The sequence below is a fragment of the Pseudorasbora parva genome, chromosome 8, assembly GCF_024679245.1.
Source record: "Pseudorasbora parva isolate DD20220531a chromosome 8, ASM2467924v1, whole genome shotgun sequence".
NCBI lineage: Eukaryota > Metazoa > Chordata > Actinopteri > Cypriniformes > Gobionidae > Pseudorasbora > Pseudorasbora parva.
The window spans coordinates 13,596,242-13,614,354 of NC_090179.1; the positions used below are offsets into that span (position 1 = coordinate 13,596,242).

The 18,113-nt window shown below is 39.2% G+C and overlaps 1 protein-coding gene across 1 annotated transcript; it reads left to right on the forward strand.

Moving 5' to 3' along the window:
* The first annotated feature begins 226 nt into the window (after positions 1–226).
* Positions 227–17,754, forward strand: clrn1 (clarin 1). Its single transcript, XM_067451598.1, has 3 exons — positions 227–670; positions 5,002–5,181; positions 13,938–17,754. The coding sequence occupies exons 1-3, from the start codon at positions 418–420 to the stop codon at positions 14,201–14,203; spliced, it is 699 nt and encodes a 232-aa protein (XP_067307699.1). The 5' UTR covers positions 227–417; the 3' UTR covers positions 14,204–17,754.
* Positions 17,755–18,113: the final 359 nt, after the last annotated feature.

Sequence of the window (18,113 nt, forward strand, 5' to 3'; positions counted from 1 at the left end):
GTGTTACCCATTATAACTATCCATAAATCCTCCATCATATCACACACGATGAACAACATATTTAAAGTTCAACTGTAGCAGTGAAATTGCTTTATTAATTGGCGCCAGGGTTGTTGATCTAGTAACCAATCCAGTGTAAGGTCACATCATGCCCGATCACTGGTGCGAGACGTTCTCCCGGTCGCTTGGTGACGGAGTCAGTGAACGCGCCTGGCGTAACACTATCCAGAGAAGACATTGGGACACAACTTTACTCTCTCAACATGTGCATTTCAGCATTAGAGATCACAATATGGTTTTAGACTTGAGGGGAAATCGACAACAGCACAATGTCTTTTTCCATATTGGATTACGGGAAGATTGACGTGTGGATATCCATTGATTAGTGAGGCTGTGCTCGTCGCCGTGTCTGACACAATGCCGAGCCGTCAAAAGAAAATTATATTCTCTATTGGTGGGGTGCTTTGTTTTGGTTGTGTTCTGGTCGTGGCAGCTGCGATGGGGACTCCGTTTTGGGTTCAAGCGACTGTTCTATGCAAGACGGGCGCACAGATCGTCAACGCGTCGGGAGCAGAGCTGGACAAATTCATCGGAAGGGCAAACTACGGACTTTTCCACGGCAAGGGGATGAAACAGTGTGGTCTGGGAGACAGACCCTTTTATATCTCGTGTAAGTGAACTAATCATCTTAAAGTTAAACTAATGACAAGTCTTAAAAACACACCAGGAAAAATCTACTTCTTGTTCTCATATAACACTGCCCTTACAAAAACGAACCATGGTTTTACCACAAATAAAACAAAAAAACATGGTTATAATTAAACCGTGGTGACCACAAATTAACCATGGCTGTGCTACTCTAACCATAGTTGAACCATGGTATTTGTTGTAAAACTGTGGTTATGTAAATGGTAAATTAGCCAAAAATCCATGGTTAGGCACACTAAACTTTTACTATAATAACAACCACACTTAATTGTCCTAAGAGTAAAGACAAATTACAAGAAGTACATGTGGATATGCGCCTCCAAAAGTAGCCTGGTAATCTGGACAAACGCTTGTCGGCTACCACCAATGCCGTTGCCGTTGCATTTAATAGTATAACAGGTATAACAACTCACAAATGTTTGTTAAATCTCAAAGCAGTAGACATGCTATGCAAATCGAAGATGGTCTTTTGTTGCAGACCATGCTCTTGCATGTGTGTGCAAGTGCCACTCTTTGTGATTTGTGTATCAAATGCAATGACATTAATGCATTTTTAAAATGTGGTTCCCCTGAAGTTATTATATGGTATCAGAAGGCTTGTTATATGGGTCAAATGAACTGCTTTTATGATTTGTTTTTTTCTTCTTTTGCATAATTTTTTAAGCATTAAAGGGTCATGAAACCCCAAAACACTTTTTTTGAGATGTAAACAGATATGTATAGGCTGCACATCATTGAAAACACTAAGGGTACTCATTAATGGTATTAATATGTGAAAATAATTATTTTTGCATTTTTCAGAGCGATTTCTGTCTTCCGGTTTGAAAAGCTTAGTCGGAGCAACGTCACAAATGCTGACGTCGGCACGGCCTTTTCGGCCCAAGTATGGGCTGCTGGGCACATGCTGACGTCGACCGCTCCGAGCGATTCTCGATATATATTCATGACATAAAGCTCATTCAGTCCAATCCCTGCGCTGTAGTATGCGTACAAGATAATTTATTTAATATGTATGAGACAGTCACTTCTGTCAGGCTCGTCTTCCATCATTATTGTAGAGATATGGTGGGGAAGTTTTGGAAGCAGCGTGCGGAAAAGTCACGGAGGAAAGCTTTGCGTTGTGCTGATACGAAGTAAGAGAAAGGGCGCCGAGCGAGCTGTAACCGGCGCCGTCTGTGGAAGCCTTTGCTACAAAGGCTCGGTAAAGTAAAATTCACCTGAGGAATCGCACGCCGAACCTGCAAGCGTTGACTAACGTTATCTATGTCAGGAGTGTAAAATAACCAATCTGTAATCTGTAGGCTAATGAACAAAAGCCACGTCCTCTCCGTTTTATTTGTGGTCACAGACATGCACTAAACCGCATGTGTTCGGGCTCTTAGTGAAACAGCGTGCTGCATATTTGGACAAATATAGATTTAGCTGCCGAGTGACCGTGCGGATCGTCACGCAACCCAGCGCGCGTCGCTCTGTGCTTCAGATGCGCGGTCGAGACTAGCCTCAAACCCCTTCGCTTTTACACCGATCTAGAATTACACATCTCTATCACATCGCATGTTGGGGTTCACGTTCTCTTATCACGTCGGCGCGTTGTTCATCTTGCCAAACAGCGTGCATATTTGGACAAATATAGTTTTATCACGTTTGCAAAATATTTCGTCATGCAGAATAACATTTATTTTCATTTCTCACTGAACTATGCTGGTTTGAACTTAGAAGAGCTGAATGATTTGCGATCTCTGCTGCACGCCACTCATAGCTCTCTCATTCGCTGTACTCATCCCTCATTTAATCTCACTGTGGTAAACAATGCCAACGTGAACCAAGAACATGTCTCAGAACCGCTGTCTGCTGCTGCTATATCTCTAATCTTAATGCACCTATACTGACAGACACTCCCCTATTTATGCAAACATTCCCTCTTTCCACACAATACCATCCCACCTTTTCACAGTCGACCACTCCCCTTTTAACAAGCTTTTTCAAATCGAAGGTGTGAAAAAACACCGCTGCAGCAGGGGGGTTTCATGACCCTTTAAAGGAGTAGTTCTCTTTAATCTGAAAACTGCCCCATGATTTACTCACCCTCAAGCCATTCTAGGTGTATATGACTTTCTTCTTTCAGATGAACACAATTAGAGTTATATGAATAAATATCCAAACGCTTCCAAGCTTTTTTTTGGCGTGGTCCAATGAGTTTGAAGCTCAAAAATAGTGAATTTGATCATCCATCATAAAAGATCGATTGATCGATCTATCTATCTATCTATCTATCTATCTATCTATCTATCTATCTATCTATCTATCTATCTATCTATCTATCTATCTATCTATCTATCTATCTATCTATCTATCTATCTCATCTCTCTCTCTCTCTCTCTCTCTCTCTCTCTCTCTCTCTCTCTCTCTCTCTCTCTCTCTCTCTCTCTCTCTCTCTCTCTCTCTCTCTCTCTCTCTCTCTCTCTCTCTCTCTCTCTCTCTCTCTCTCTCTCTCTCTCTCTCTATATATATAAAATTTTTAATCTTGTTTGGCCCAAAGATTGTTTCTCAAAGATTTAACGGAGACAAGGCACGCTATTTGCACTTGGTGTAGACACAGATATCCATATTTAACACGGTACAGAGTAAAATATCTAGCTACCTCCAGACCTCCTTCGGTATTCAACTTTCTTTCTTAAAGTTGAATACAGAAGTACTTTTATGATGGATGCACTTTTTTGGACCCCGTCACTGCCATCATAAAGTTTTAGAGCAAAGTTCGAGAACAAACTTCGTTCTGTATACTTTAGATCGGTCGTGGGCTTTGTGTCTCACCTGGTTGACCGTTGATGACAACATTGCCCAGCAACATTGCTCAAAAAATGTCCCTGTGTATCATCACCTTGAAGATTTAATTTCCTTTATTAAATAAATGTCCAAATACGTTTTGCGGCCACTGTAACATTCTCTTTCAAATTATTTTTATTTATATATATATATATATATATATATATATATATATATATATATATATATATATATATATATATATATATATATATATATATATATATATTATAATATAATTATAATTTTTTTTTTTTTTCCCCTCATGGGGAACAAAAAAAATGCCCCTACAAGGACAAGGATTTCGGATATTGCCATCTTTATGGGGACATTTTGTCCCCATAGCATAGGGAAAACCTGAACCACACACACACACACACACCCTTATTTTCAGTCATCATCAACCTAATGCGTTGGAAAATTGTTCCTGTATCTTCCAAATGTCATCACACATCACATGGCAAGTAAATCCCCTCGAAAGAACTATAATGTATGAGTCAAATGGGCTGCTTTAAGAGACATCTGATTCATTACAACCAAGTGCAGATTTTCAGTTTTTCAGTTGTTTAATCTTCATTTTATCTTCGTCTCATTAAATGTGAACTGATGGATCTTTTATGACAGCTTCATGTACAACAGCATTCTTTCCTAATGGGATCTGGAAAAGGCCCAGATTCCAGAGCCAGACATTTAGCACAACAAAAGAATATTGCATGGAAATGCATAAGTGGAATGCAGGAGATGCATGGAAATTGTCATAAGTGCCCAAAACGTGCATCTTATTCACATATTTTTGTTTTAAGATGGACATTCGACAGGCTTGTGCAGCAGTTCTATTGAGTTATATGGCGGTTTTGCATAACTCTTGACACAGATTAATTTACAATGAGGAATCTTTGATCAGTGTAACTCTCTCTCTAATTCTCTGTGGTTCTCTTCACAGAAAGTTTAGTTTAGTTTTATTGTCCATTCAGTTTGTCACAGAGCAGAAATGTGTCTTTGACATTGATATTGCATCCATAAATACATCCACATAAATGCTGACATTGTCACAAACATTAAACTGCTTGGGACATGTCCAAGCATCCCACAATAAAAAAAAAAATACTGCTAATATTACATTAACAGAGATTACTTTTAATAATTTTCATAATTTTTCATTTGCACTGTAAAAAATATTTTAAGTTTTCTACTTCAGTCGTTCGTGTTTAATTCATTGTATTATTTGGCAATTCTTTGTGAAATTTACTAGCAATTTCTGAGTGAAAATTGTTTCTACAAAAAATGTTCAGTGAATCTTAATGATCAGTCAAAAGGAAACACACGTAACAGTCACTCACAATAGCTAGTGAGAGTGAATATGAATGAAAAACTATGTTTTACTCACATTATGAATCATAATGATTCATAAGCTTCCCTTACATCTAACTCTGGTGATCATGTTAGAAACCTTTTTACCCTGTGTAGTTTTTCCTGACCTGATGGATGTGGTTCCAGCCAGTCTACATGTGAGCGTGATCTTCTTCTGTGCGGTGCTCATCGTCTTCTCCTCTGTGTCCTGTGCGTTCTTCTTCTACAATGCCTTTGGAAGCCCATATGAGACACTGCACGGACCCCAGGGCCTTTACCTCTGGAACATGATAAGCTGTAAGACTTTGCTCCAACACACACACAGACACACAATGGGATGTTTTAATGGGGACTCTACACACAATTATTTTGATACAAACTATATTTTCTATCTCCTTATACTAAAACATCCATTTTGTGATTTATAAGCGATTTATAAGCCGTTTCCCTCATGGGGGACAAAAATGTCGACACAAGGACAAGGATTTTGGATATTGTCATCTTTGTGGGGAAATTTTCTCTCACACTCAAACGAGTGCGTGTGTACACACGTGACCACAAGCACACAAACACACACACACAAGTGAACGCACACACTCACATATTGGAACACAAGCACGCACACAAACACATGAGCATGCACACAGGCACATACACACAGGAACACACACACGTGAACACAAGCACACACACATATATATGCACACACATACAAAAACACACATGCACACAAGCATACAGGCACCCACACAAAAGCACACTCTCTCACACACACATACACACACACACACACACACACACACACACACACACAAGCAGAGATGTTTGACACAGTCACATCTACCTATTATTTATCATTACTATTTCCCACATACAATTGTATAGTAGAATAACTTAAAATTAAAATTAAAACTTAACTGATTCTGACTCTGGACAGTCTCTCAACCAACTTCATGAACTTCATCCTGGGATGCTTTGAAACAGTCCCCATATGGCAGATTTCCTTAAAGGGATAGTTCACTTTAAAATGAAAATTCTGTCATCCATTACTCAACCTCAAGTTGTTTCTAACCTGTATGAATTTCTTTCTTCAGCTGAACACAAGGGAATTTTTTTTGAAGAATGTCAGTTACCAAACAGTTAACTAGAGCGATTGACTTCCATAGTAGGAAAAACAAATACTATGGAAGTCAATGGCTCTAGTTAACTGTTTGTTTACTGACATTCTTCAAAAAATCTTTCCTTGTGTTCAGCTGAAGAAAGAAATTCATACAGGTTAGAAACAACTTGAGGGTGAGTAAAAGATGACAGAATTTTCATTTTAAAGTGAACTATCACTTTAAAGGGGGGGTGAAATGCTGTTTCATGCATACTGAGCTTTTTACACCTTTAAAGACTTGGATTCCCATCCTAAACATAGACAAAGTTTCAAAAACTAATGTTGGACGTTTGATGGAGTATTTCTGTGTCAAAAATACTCCTTCCGGTTTCTCACAAGTTTCGGCGAGTTTTTTTCGAGTATGGGTCTATTTGACGTTAAATAGAGCGGAAGGTCCTTGTATGGGCTGTACAGGCTCTTCTCCCGGAAGGGTGCGCGCGCGTCACTAGAGGGAGAGAGAGGAAATGCACGCTGTAAACAGTCTCTCAGCTTCAGATCCAGTCGTCCGTGAACACTTATGTGGCGCGCCGTGCTACACTTTATTCCTATGGGTGACGTCGAGCGGCTTCAGCACAGCATTCCGGGAAGGCAGCGCTGCATTTGAACCGATTTGAACGCAGAAATGACGGGAAGCTTCAAGGCATCGCTTCAGTCGCGTCGCAAAGTGGATTTCCACGGTCACTGCTGTCACAGGACTTCACCAAATCATACCAAAGAAGTGTGTTTTTGACAGAGCGGTCCTGCTTTGGAAGATGCCGGTGAGTAAATCAACTTCAAATGTCTCTGCTATTGGCTACCGTCGCATGAGTAAACATCAGTAAACGATACGATCGCGTGCTTCGTCATTCAAATGCGCTAACGGTTACTCCATTGTTGTTCTGTATAACGTTACACTAGTCTGACTCTGACGTGCAAAACCGTTTTGCTTGCTACCGCTAAGGTCTAGTCACATACAATAGTCCATAAACCGAATCATGTCCTCATAAACTGCACACAAAGGCCCCTAAATACAGTACATACCACAGAGATGGACATCCTGATGTTGCCGTTTCTCCTGTTCAATTTATTTCAGCCTCAGATTTGATTGTGGATCATTATCTGTATTAGCTGAGATAGATGGGTTTCTCCACGCTTGAGGACGTCACAGCTTTGCGCGTTCATCATTCTTTAGATCCGCCCACACGATACGCCTCCAGGCGCTCGGTTTTTTCCGGAAAGACTCGGTACAGCCCATATTTCTTTTATAAATATGATAAAACTAAAGACTTTTCGGAGATATGAAGGATGCAATACTACTCTATAGGTACTCAAGATTGACATGAGATTGACTGAAACTGAGTGTTTCACCCCCCCTTTAACTGTTCTGTCCAACTCATCAATTTACATTTTTTTAATATAAATTATTTAGTAAATGTAAGTAATTAGTAAATATAATAAAATTAAACATGTACTTAAGTTTATAAGAAAAACAATACGTAATATTAAACAATATAAAACTAATTTCAAGCATTTACATGTTTTGAAATTGAAAGAGTCATTGGCAATATTTTGGCAATTTAAGTTTTTTTACCAGGTCTATAGATGCTTGAATTCTTGAATCTTGAGAGAAAGTCCAGATCCTGAAGACTGTATATGATAAATATTTCACACATACATCCACTCAAACAGGGTCTATACTGAACCACGATAGAAACGAGCCTCGTTGATTGTTAATCTGTTAGTTGTGAGAAAGTGAGCTCAGCTATACTGAGAAGAGAGAATTGCATGATAAATAAATAAAGTGATGGAAATGAATGCGCTTGGTGGAACTGGCCAGATTTCCACTCCATCTCTAGTGTCAGGTGCCTCTGTTGTGTTTGGACTGATGGAGGCCATTTGACCTGTCCACACAATTGAACCATTAAGTCAAAAAATAAAGTAGGATCACTTGCAGTGATGGCAAGAGAGCATTCTGTGGTAAACCTTAGAGATAATAGCAATTCTGAAGCTTAATATGCTACTGATTTCATGTAGCTAGCAATTTCATCATGTCATACTGAATATATTAAAATATAGAGAAAAAGAGAGATATATGTCTTTGCTAAATTGTGAACATAGTAAGCATGGCTGGAATGTTATACTGACTAAACTAAATCAAGTTTTGGATCTTTCATGTGAGTAAATGAGTGAATAAGTATGGGAATTAGTGAGTAAGCATGAGAGTAAGTATTGGAATATGAAAGTATGGCATTAAGTGAGTAAGTATGAGAGTAAATAAGTAAGTATGGGAATATGGGAGTAAGTGAGTAAGTATGGGAGTGAGTAAGTATGCGAGTAAACAAGTATGGGAATAAGTGAGTAAGTATGGCAGTGAGTTAGTAAATATGGGATTAAGTGAGTTAGTATGGCAGTAAGTGACTACAGGAGTAAGTATGGGAGTGAGTAAGTATGCAAGTAAACAGGTATGGGAATAAGTGAGTAAGTATGGCAGTGAGTTAGTAAATATGGGATTAAGTGAGTTAGTATGGCAGTAAGTGACTACAGGAGTAAGTATGGGAGTGAGTAAGTATGCAAGTAAACAAGTATGGGAATAAGTGAGTAAGTATGGCAGTGAGTTAGTAAATATGGGATTAAGTGAGTTAGTATGGCAGTAAGTGACTACAGGAGTAAGTATGGGATTAAGTGAGTTAATATGGCAGTAAGTGAGTACAGGAGTAAGTATTGGATTAAGTGAGTTAGTAGGTATGGGAATATGGTAGTAAGTGAGCATGGGAGTAAATAAGTGAGTACGTATGAGAGTGGGTGAGTATGCGAGGAAGTAAGTCTGGAAGTATATGAGTGAGTAAGTATAGTAGTAAGTATTTAAATAATTAAGTATGGGAGTAAATGAGTAAGTAGGAGTAAATACGAGAGTAAGTGAGTAAATTAGGGAGTAAAGGAGTGAGTCAATATGGGATTAAATGAGTGAGTAAGTATGGGATTCATTGAGTGAGTAAGTATGGGAGTAATTGAGTGAGTAAATATGAGATTAAGTGAGCGGGTAAGTATTGGAGTAAGTGAGTGAGTAAATATGAGATTAAGTGAGCGAGTAAGTATTGGAGTAAGTGTGAGTAAATATGAGATTAAGTGAGCGAGTAAGTATTGGAGTAAGTGAGTAAGTAAATATGAGATTAAATTAGTGAGTAAGAATGGGATTGATTAAGTGAGTGAGTATGGGATTAATCGAGTGAATAAGTATGGGATAGAGTGAGTGAGTAAGTATGGGATTGAGTGAGCGAGTAAATATGAGATTAAGTTAGTGAGTAAGTATGGGATTGAGTGAGTGAGTAAATATGAGATTAAATTAGTGAGTAAGTATGGGATTGAGTGAGTGAGTAAGTATGGGATTGAGTGAGTGAGTAAATATGAGATTAAATTAGTGAGTAAGTATGGGAGTGAGTGAGTGAGTGAATGAGTAAGTATGGGATTGAGTGAGTGAGTAAATATGAGATTAAATTAGTCAGTAAGTATGGGAGTGAGTGAGTGAGTGAGTAAGTATGGGATTGATTGAGTGAGTAAGTATGGGATTGAGTGAGTGAGTGAGTGAGTGAGTATGGGAGTAAATGAGTGAGTAAGTATGGGATTGAGGGAGTGAGTGAGTAAGTATGGGAGTAAATACAGGAATGAGTAAGTATTGGAGTTAGTACGGGAGTAAGTGAGTGAGTAAGTATGGGATTGAGTGAGTGAGTAAGTATGGGATTGATTGAGTGAGTAAGTATGGGATTGAGCGAGTGAGTAAGTATGGGATTGAGTGAGTGAGTGAGTGAGTGAGTGAGTGAGTGAGTAAGTATGGGAGTGAGTGAGTGAGTAAGTATGAGATTGAGTGAGTGAGTGAGTAAGTATGGGATTGAGTGAGTGAGTAAGAATGGGATTGAGTGAGTGAGTAAGTATGGGATTGAGTGAGTGAGTAAGTATGGGATTGAGTAAGTGAGTAAGTATGGGATTGGGTGAGTGAGTAAGTATGGGAGTAAGTGAGTGAGTAAGTATGGGATTGAGTAAGTGAGTAAGTATGGGATTGAGTGAGTGAGTAAGTATGGGATAGAGTGAGTGAGTAAGTATGGGATTGAGTGAGCGAGTAAGCATGGGATTGAGTGAGTGAGTGAGTGAGTGAGTAAGTATGGGAGTGAGTGAGTGAGTAAGTATGGGAGTAAGTGAGTGAGTAAGTATGGGAGTAAGTGAGTGAGTAAGTATGGGATTGAGTGAGTGAGTAAGTATGGGATTGAGTAAGTGAGTAAATATGGGATTGAGTGAGTGAGTGAGTGAGTGAGTGAGTGAGTGAGTGAGTGAGTGAGTGAGTGAGTGAGTGAGTAAGTATGGGAGTAAGTGAGTGAGTAAGTATGGGAGTAAGTGAGTAAGTATGGGATTGAGTGAGTGAGTAAGAATGGGATTGAGTGAGTGAGTAAGTATGGGATTGGGTGAGTGAGGAAGTATGGGAGTAAGTGAGTGAGTAAGTATGGGATTGAGTAAGTGAGTAAGTATGGGATTGGGTGAGTGAGTAAGTATGGGATTGAGTAAGTGAGTAAGTATGGGATTGGGTGAGTGAGTAAGTATGGGATTGAGTGAGTGAGTAAGAATGGGATTGAGTGAGTGAGTAAGTATGGGATTGGGTGAGTGAGTAAGTATGGGAGTAAGTAAGTGAGTAAGTATGGGATTGAGTAAGTATGGGATTGAGTGAGTGAGTGAGTGAGTGAGTGAGTAAGTATGGGAGTGAGTGAGTGAGTAAGTATGGGAGTAAGTGAGTGAGTAAGTATGGGAGTAAGTGAGTGAGTAAGTATGGGATTGAGTGAGTGAGTAAGTATGGGATTGAGTAAGTGAGTAAATATGGGATTGAGTGAGTGAGTGAGTGAGTGAGTGAGTGAGTGAGTAAGTATGGGAGTAAGTGAGTAAGTATGGGATTGAGTGAGTGAGTAAGAATGGGATTGAGTGAGTGAGTAAGTATGGGATTGGGTGAGTGAGTAAGTATGGGAGTAAGTGAGTGAGTAAGTATGGGATTGAGTAAGTGAGTAAGTATGGGATTGGGTGAGTGAGTAAGTATGGGATTGAGTGAGTGAGTAAGAATGGGATTGAGTGAGTGAGTAAGTATGGGATTGGGTGAGTGAGTAAGTATGGGAGTAAGTGAGTGAGTAAGTATGGGATTGAGTAAGTATGGGATTGGGTGAGTGAGTAAGTATGGGATTGAGTGAGTGAGTAAGTATGGAATTGGGTGAGTGAGTAAGTATGGGATTGGATAAGTGAGTAAGTATGGGATTGGATAAGTGAGTAAGTATGGGATTGAGTGAGTGAGTAAGTATGGGATTGGGTGAGTGAGTAAGTATGGGATTGGATAAGTGAGTAAGTATGGGATTGGATAAGTGAGTAAGTATGGGATTGAGTAAGTGAGTAAGTATGGGATTGGGTGAGTGAGTAAGTATGGGATTGGATAAGTGAGTAAGTATGGGATTGGATAAGTGAGTAAGTATGGGATTGGGTGAGTGAGTGAGTGAGTAAATACGGGATTGAGTGAGTGAGTAAGTATGGAATCAATTAAGTATGGGAGTAAAAACGGGAGTAAGTATGGGAGTAAGTAAGTATGCAATACAATTGTTGTTTATTCCTCACAATTCTGACTTTTTTACTTGAGTGAGTAAGTATGGGATTGGGTGAGTGAGTAAGTATGGGAGTAAGTGAGTGAGTAAGTATGGGATTGAGTAAGTGAGTAAGTATGGGATTGGGTGAGTGAGTAAGTATGGGATTGAGTAAGTGAGTAAGTATGGGATTGGGTGAGTGAGTAAGTATGGGATTGAGTGAGTGAGTAAGAATGGGATTGAGTGAGTGAGTAAGTATGGGATTGGGTGAGTGAGTATGGGAGTAAGTAAGTGAGTAACTATGGGATTGAGTAAGTATGGGATTGAGTGAGTGAGTGAGTGAGTGAGTAAGTATGGGAGTGAGTGAGTGAGTAAGTATGGGAGTAAGTGAGTGAGTAAGTATGGGAGTAAGTGAGTGAGTAAGTATGGGATTGAGTGAGTGAGTAAGTATGGGATTGAGTAAGTGAGTAAATATGGGATTGAGTGAGTGAGTGAGTGAGTGAGTGAGTAAGTATGGGAGTAAGTGAGTAAGTATGGGATTGAGTGAGTGAGTAAGAATGGGATTGAGTGAGTGAGTAAGTATGGGATTGGGTGAGTGAGTAAGTATGGGAGTAAGTGAGTGAGTAAGTATGGGATTGAGTAAGTGAGTAAGTATGGGATTGGGTGAGTGAGTAAGTATGGGATTGAGTGAGTGAGTAAGTATGGGATTGAGTGAGTGAGTAAGTATGGGATTGGGTGAGTGAGTAAGTATGGGAGTAAGTGAGTGAGTAAGTATGGGATTGAGTAAGTATGGGATTGGGTGAGTGAGTAAGTATGGGATTGAGTGAGTGAGTAAGTATGGAATTGGGTGAGTGAGTAAGTATGGGATTGGATAAGTGAGTAAGTATGGGAGTAAGTGAGTGAGTAAGTATGGGATTGAGTGAGTGAGTAAGTATGGGATTGGGTGAGTGAGTAAGTATGGGATTGGATAAGTGAGTAAGTATGGGATTGAGTAAGTGAGTAAGTATGGGATTGGGTGAGTGAGTAAGTATGGGATTGAGTGAGTGAGTAAGAATGGGATTGAGTGAGTGAGTAAGTATGGGATTGGGTGAGTGAGTATGGGAGTAAGTAAGTGAGTAACTATGGGATTGAGTAAGTATGGGATTGAGTGAGTGAGTGAGTGAGTGAGTAAGTATGGGAGTGAGTGAGTGAGTAAGTATGGGAGTAAGTGAGTGAGTAAGTATGGGAGTAAGTGAGTGAGTAAGTATGGGATTGAGTGAGTGAGTAAGTATGGGATTGAGTAAGTGAGTAAATATGGGATTGAGTGAGTGAGTGAGTGAGTGAGTGAGTAAGTATGGGAGTAAGTGAGTAAGTATGGGATTGAGTGAGTGAGTAAGAATGGGATTGAGTGAGTGAGTAAGTATGGGATTGGGTGAGTGAGTAAGTATGGGAGTAAGTGAGTGAGTAAGTATGGGATTGAGTAAGTGAGTAAGTATGGGATTGGGTGAGTGAGTAAGTATGGGATTGAGTGAGTGAGTAAGTATGGGATTGAGTGAGTGAGTAAGTATGGGATTGGGTGAGTGAGTAAGTATGGGAGTAAGTGAGTGAGTAAGTATGGGATTGAGTAAGTATGGGATTGGGTGAGTGAGTAAGTATGGGATTGAGTGAGTGAGTAAGTATGGAATTGGGTGAGTGAGTAAGTATGGGATTGGATAAGTGAGTAAGTATGGGAGTAAGTGAGTGAGTAAGTATGGGATTGAGTGAGTGAGTAAGTATGGGATTGGGTGAGTGAGTAAGTATGGGATTGGATAAGTGAGTAAGTATGGGATTGGATAAGTGAGTAAGTATGGGATTGAGTAAGTGAGTAAGTATGGGATTGGGTGAGTGAGTAAGTATGGGATTGGATAAGTGAGTAAGTATGGGATTGGATAAGTGAGTAAGTATGGGATTGGGTGAGTGAGTGAGTGAGTAAATACGGGATTGAGTGAGTGAGTAAGTATGGAATCAATTAAGTATGGGAGTAAAAACGGGAGTAAGTATGGGAGTAAGTAAGTATGCAATACAATTGTTGTTTATTCCTCACAATTCTGACTTTTTTACTCAGAATTGAATTTATATCTTGCAATACAGTCTTTAAAAACTTGCAATCGTAAGTTTATATATTACAGTTCTGACGTTTTCTCATAATTGTAAGACATAAACTCACAAGTTGCAAGAAAAAAGTCTGATTTGTGAGATAAACATTTGCAAATGACCTTTTTCATTTTTTATTCCCTTGTGGAAACAAGCTTCCTTGAAGAACAGCTTTTTCTCATTCTTATATTTCCTGACAGGTTTCTGTGGCTGTTTGGTCCTCATTCTGTTCTCCTCTGAGGTCAAACTGCACCACCTGACCGAGGACATCTTCAACTTCAATGAGGGCAGCTTCGTCTACAAGACGCAAAGCGAGAGGTACGACAGATCCTTCTGGCTCATCTTCCTCACCTTCCTCACGCACGGTCTCAGCACCTTGCTCATCCGCCTGGCCGGGATCCAGTTCCCTTTTCAGGAGGCCAAAGAGTCTGATGTTAGCACAGGAGCTGCGGATATCATGTACTAACCAGCTCTTTTGTTCTACTTCCTCCCCTGCACACGACATCCTACCGCAGAGACTAGCGCTTCTCAACAGGAGCCTTCAGAGAAGCAGCAGCCGGTTTGTTTACATCTGAACAGGCGAGGCACATCTGAGCCTCTTAAGCTATTCAGACCATGTGTGGCGGTGAACTTGGAGATGCTCGTGGGTCTGGGAGAGAAGGGTTCTTATCTCGCAGCGGGGAGGCGGGAGAGAGGAACTCTCTCTTTCAAAACAGTCTGCTGATGGAGCATTCATTCTGTCAATCACTCAAACAATTAACGCTCACCGTTTCAAACGGCTGATGAAAACACCCTGTAGTTTCCAGTCTGGCTGGGGACATTGCAGTTTCCTTTCGCGGTGGATCTTTCATAGTCCAGTAGCACAAAGGGATGCGACAATTGGCAATTCTACAGTGACCACAGAAAGTATTTTGACACATAAGCCACACTTAAATATGTATGAATGTCTTTGCATTAGATAACAAAATAATCTAACTAAGCAGCACAGAAAGAAGTTTGTTCATCCACTACAAATCACCAGACGATTAAAAGTCTTAGCAAAAATAGCTCAGAAATGTAAAGTAATCTCTGAGCAGGGATAGTGTTAACTGAAACTAAAATGATAAAAAAAAACATTATTTCATTACTTGAAATAAATAAAATGTAAACAATGAGTCTATCTCAGCTATTTGCCAAGACACCATTTCTCACTTTCATTTATTTTAAATTGAAGTACTAAAATAAAATGAAAGTAAAATGGAAATTGGAATAAAACCCCTCAAATCTACTAATAATAAAAATACAACAAACTGACTAATCATACACCATATCATACACCGGCGCAATGCAGCACCAGACGCGGCGCAATGATAGCGCACTTATCATTTTCACGTCCAGCACTACGTTGTTTAAATATTAAAGGTCCCGTTCTTCGCGTGTTTTCGAAGCTTTGATTGTGTTTACAGTGTGCAATATAACATGAGTTCATGTTTCGTGTGTAAAAAAAACAGTATTTTCCACACAATTTACTTATCTGTACAGCGCTGTTTCCTCTGTCCTAAAAACGGCCTGATGATTTCCTTGTTCTATGAAGTCCCTCCTTCAGAAACACGTAACGAGTTCTGATTGGTCCAGCACTTCCCGTGTTGCGACTGGACAGCAGCTTAGCGCACTTTGCCCGGAAAGTTCCCGCCTCTTACCATAACGGGGAGATGCAAGCGCTGAATGCGCGCTCTTCTCCACGTGGGAGAGCAACAAGACCACGCCCCCATTTTGCGTGTTCTTGTGGGCGGAGGGTTAGTCAACAAACGGTTCTAGTGACGCCATTCCTGAAGGAAGTGCAGAGCTGTAGTCCAAACCGGCCGTTCGCTGTAGGCTTTGAAAGGGAACTTCTGTGAAATAAAATATCTCGCTTGGCATTGAACTTTGAGCTTTATAATTTTACAGGTATTATTTATGCTCCAACAGCAACATTTCACATTAACTAAAGTTTGAAAGATGGAATCGTGAAGAACGGGACCTTTAAATGCACTCGTGCCCATCTGTTCACCCATGGGTGTGCTAGTCTGAAAACCAGGTGTGTTCAGGCACATTGTTGGGGTGTTGAAAAAGACTGCGCCATTGACCAAAAAAAACCTGCTCTAAAGTCAATAGCGTATTTATTTTCAACAGTATTTTGTGTGTTATTTAAAGGGCGCGTTAGTAATATGCGCTTATAAGCGGATGCGCATACACTCTGCTTATTATGCACAGCAGCACACAAAACTTTTTGAAATGTTAAAAAATAATAGGATTCCTCTCTGGAGAAGCATTCAGTCTTTCCGCCCAAACAAATTCCCTGCAGCGAATCCGCCGTAGTGTGAGCGCAAATGGCTTTCAAAGGGAAAGGGAGATTTCCCTTGACTTCCCAAAACACACCCATGACTTTTTAGACCATTTTTCCCGTTGCTAAACAAGCAAAGGTGGATTCACACCCTAAGCCCACTTGAGCCATGCGCTTTAGACCATTGTTAAAATATTATTAACAGGGCCCTATAACTTTCAAATTAAAATAAAAACTATTTTATTCAAAATATGTTACAAAAACTACAATAGTATATCAATGGTACTAAAATAACACTGGCTCTGAGATGAGATCCAGCATCATTTGTTTACAGATGCCATGGTGGCGCATGTGGTTTGATATTTTGTTATCTAATGCAATGCCATGTATAGATTTTTCATGAGTTTTTAACTCCACTGTATAATGATATTCAAATGTATTTGCCTAGATATCATTTAAACAAAGCACACATTGAAATGCATACAGTTAAATTCACAAAAAATAAATAGGTTATAATAATAATAAAAATTATAATAATATCATTAACTACATGGCTTTAGAATATAAGACACATGATTGACCACATACACACTGTATAAAGTTTCAGGAGTGAGAGCCAGATTTAAAACATTAGTTCAGTCAAAAATGAAAATATTGTCATTAATTCCTCATCCTCATGTCGTTCCAAACCCGTAAGACCTTTGTTCATCTTCAGAACACAAATTAAAATGTTTTTGATGAAATATGAGAGCTCTCTGACCCCTCCATAGACAGCTATTTATTTAACACTTTCAAGGCCCAGAAAGGCCGTAACAGGGTTGCCACCTGAAAGACACACACTTTCTGGCTCTGTGTGTTCTGAAGATGAATGAAGATTTTACGGGTTTGGAACAACATGAGGATGAGGAATTAATGACAGTATTTTTATCTTTTGTGAACTAACCCTTTAAATTGTCCCATGTTTGTACAGAGCAAGACTCACTCCCGAAATTGCGATGATTGACAGTGATAACATGCGTCTCGTCTCGTCCTGCTATTTTTGATCAAATATAACAGCGACTCATTGTGTTCTACGGTTTAAACTATACCACCATCTCCTGAGCTGTCGTGTTATGTTTCAGTTTGTAATGTCTTGAAGCTCTCGAAGTGTTGCCATGTTCACTTATTATACGCATTTTTGGGCTTGTTGGATTTGGTTCGTAATGCGATCAAGTTTATGGAGATAAAGTGGGCAGGTGCGGGTCATGATATTTTAGTCTTGTTTTAAATATAAAGAATTTTCATTTATCTCTGTTTATTGCAGGCTTCATTTTTTTATAGCAAGATCTGGCAACACAAAAGAGTCAAATCACTTTTTAGACGATCAGTATGGTTTTATTGTTATCATTAAGTCAAGACCAGTGAATAGGGTAAATATATATATATATTAGGGATGCCACAATACTCAATATAATATTGAACCGTTCGGTACGGCATTCACGGTTCAATACGCGCTGGTGAATTGCGTTTTTTCAGTTTTGCATTTAATTAATTATTTCCATGTCTCTCCATTTAAAATATTTCTCTCAGTTTATTTCGGCTCTGTTTGAGTGTGCCTGTGAGTCTACGCGCTGATATGTGCAAATATCCAGTCATATGCACTAAAGGGTGTTTAGCCGCGTTTTAAAGCCTTGCCTATGGAAGTAAAACTGTGCCACTGGATTTTGAATTCTAATTTTTAGCACTGAATTTTTTTACATCGAATTTTTAACACTGAATTTTATTTTGCATCTAAATCAGACTTTGAATTTTAAAAGCCATCGAATTTCTAGCACTGTTTTTTTTTTTTTGCCTATGACATTTTTTCAATGTTTTAAAAAAATTCAGTGTAAAAAGAAATTCAACGTCTCAAAAAATTCAGTGTAAAAAAATTCAACGTCTCAAAAGATTCAGTGTAAAAAAATTCAACGTCTCAAAAGATTCAGTGTAAAAAAAAAATAATGTCTCAAAAGATTCAGTGTAAAATAATTCAACGTCTCAAAAATTTCAGTGTAAAAATATTCAGAGTCAACATCTGGGTAACCAAGGAGAAGCG

Coding starts and splice junctions, on each gene's coding strand:
- clrn1 (XM_067451598.1), top strand. CDS start 418: ATGCCGAGCCGTCAAAAGAAAATTATATTCTCTATTGGTGGGGTGCTT. Junction 671..5,001: donor CAGACCCTTTTATATCTCGT/GTAAGTGAACTA, acceptor TACCCTGTGTAG/TTTTTCCTGACCTGATGGAT. Junction 5,182..13,937: donor CCTCTGGAACATGATAAGCT/GTAAGACTTTGC, acceptor ATTTCCTGACAG/GTTTCTGTGGCTGTTTGGTC.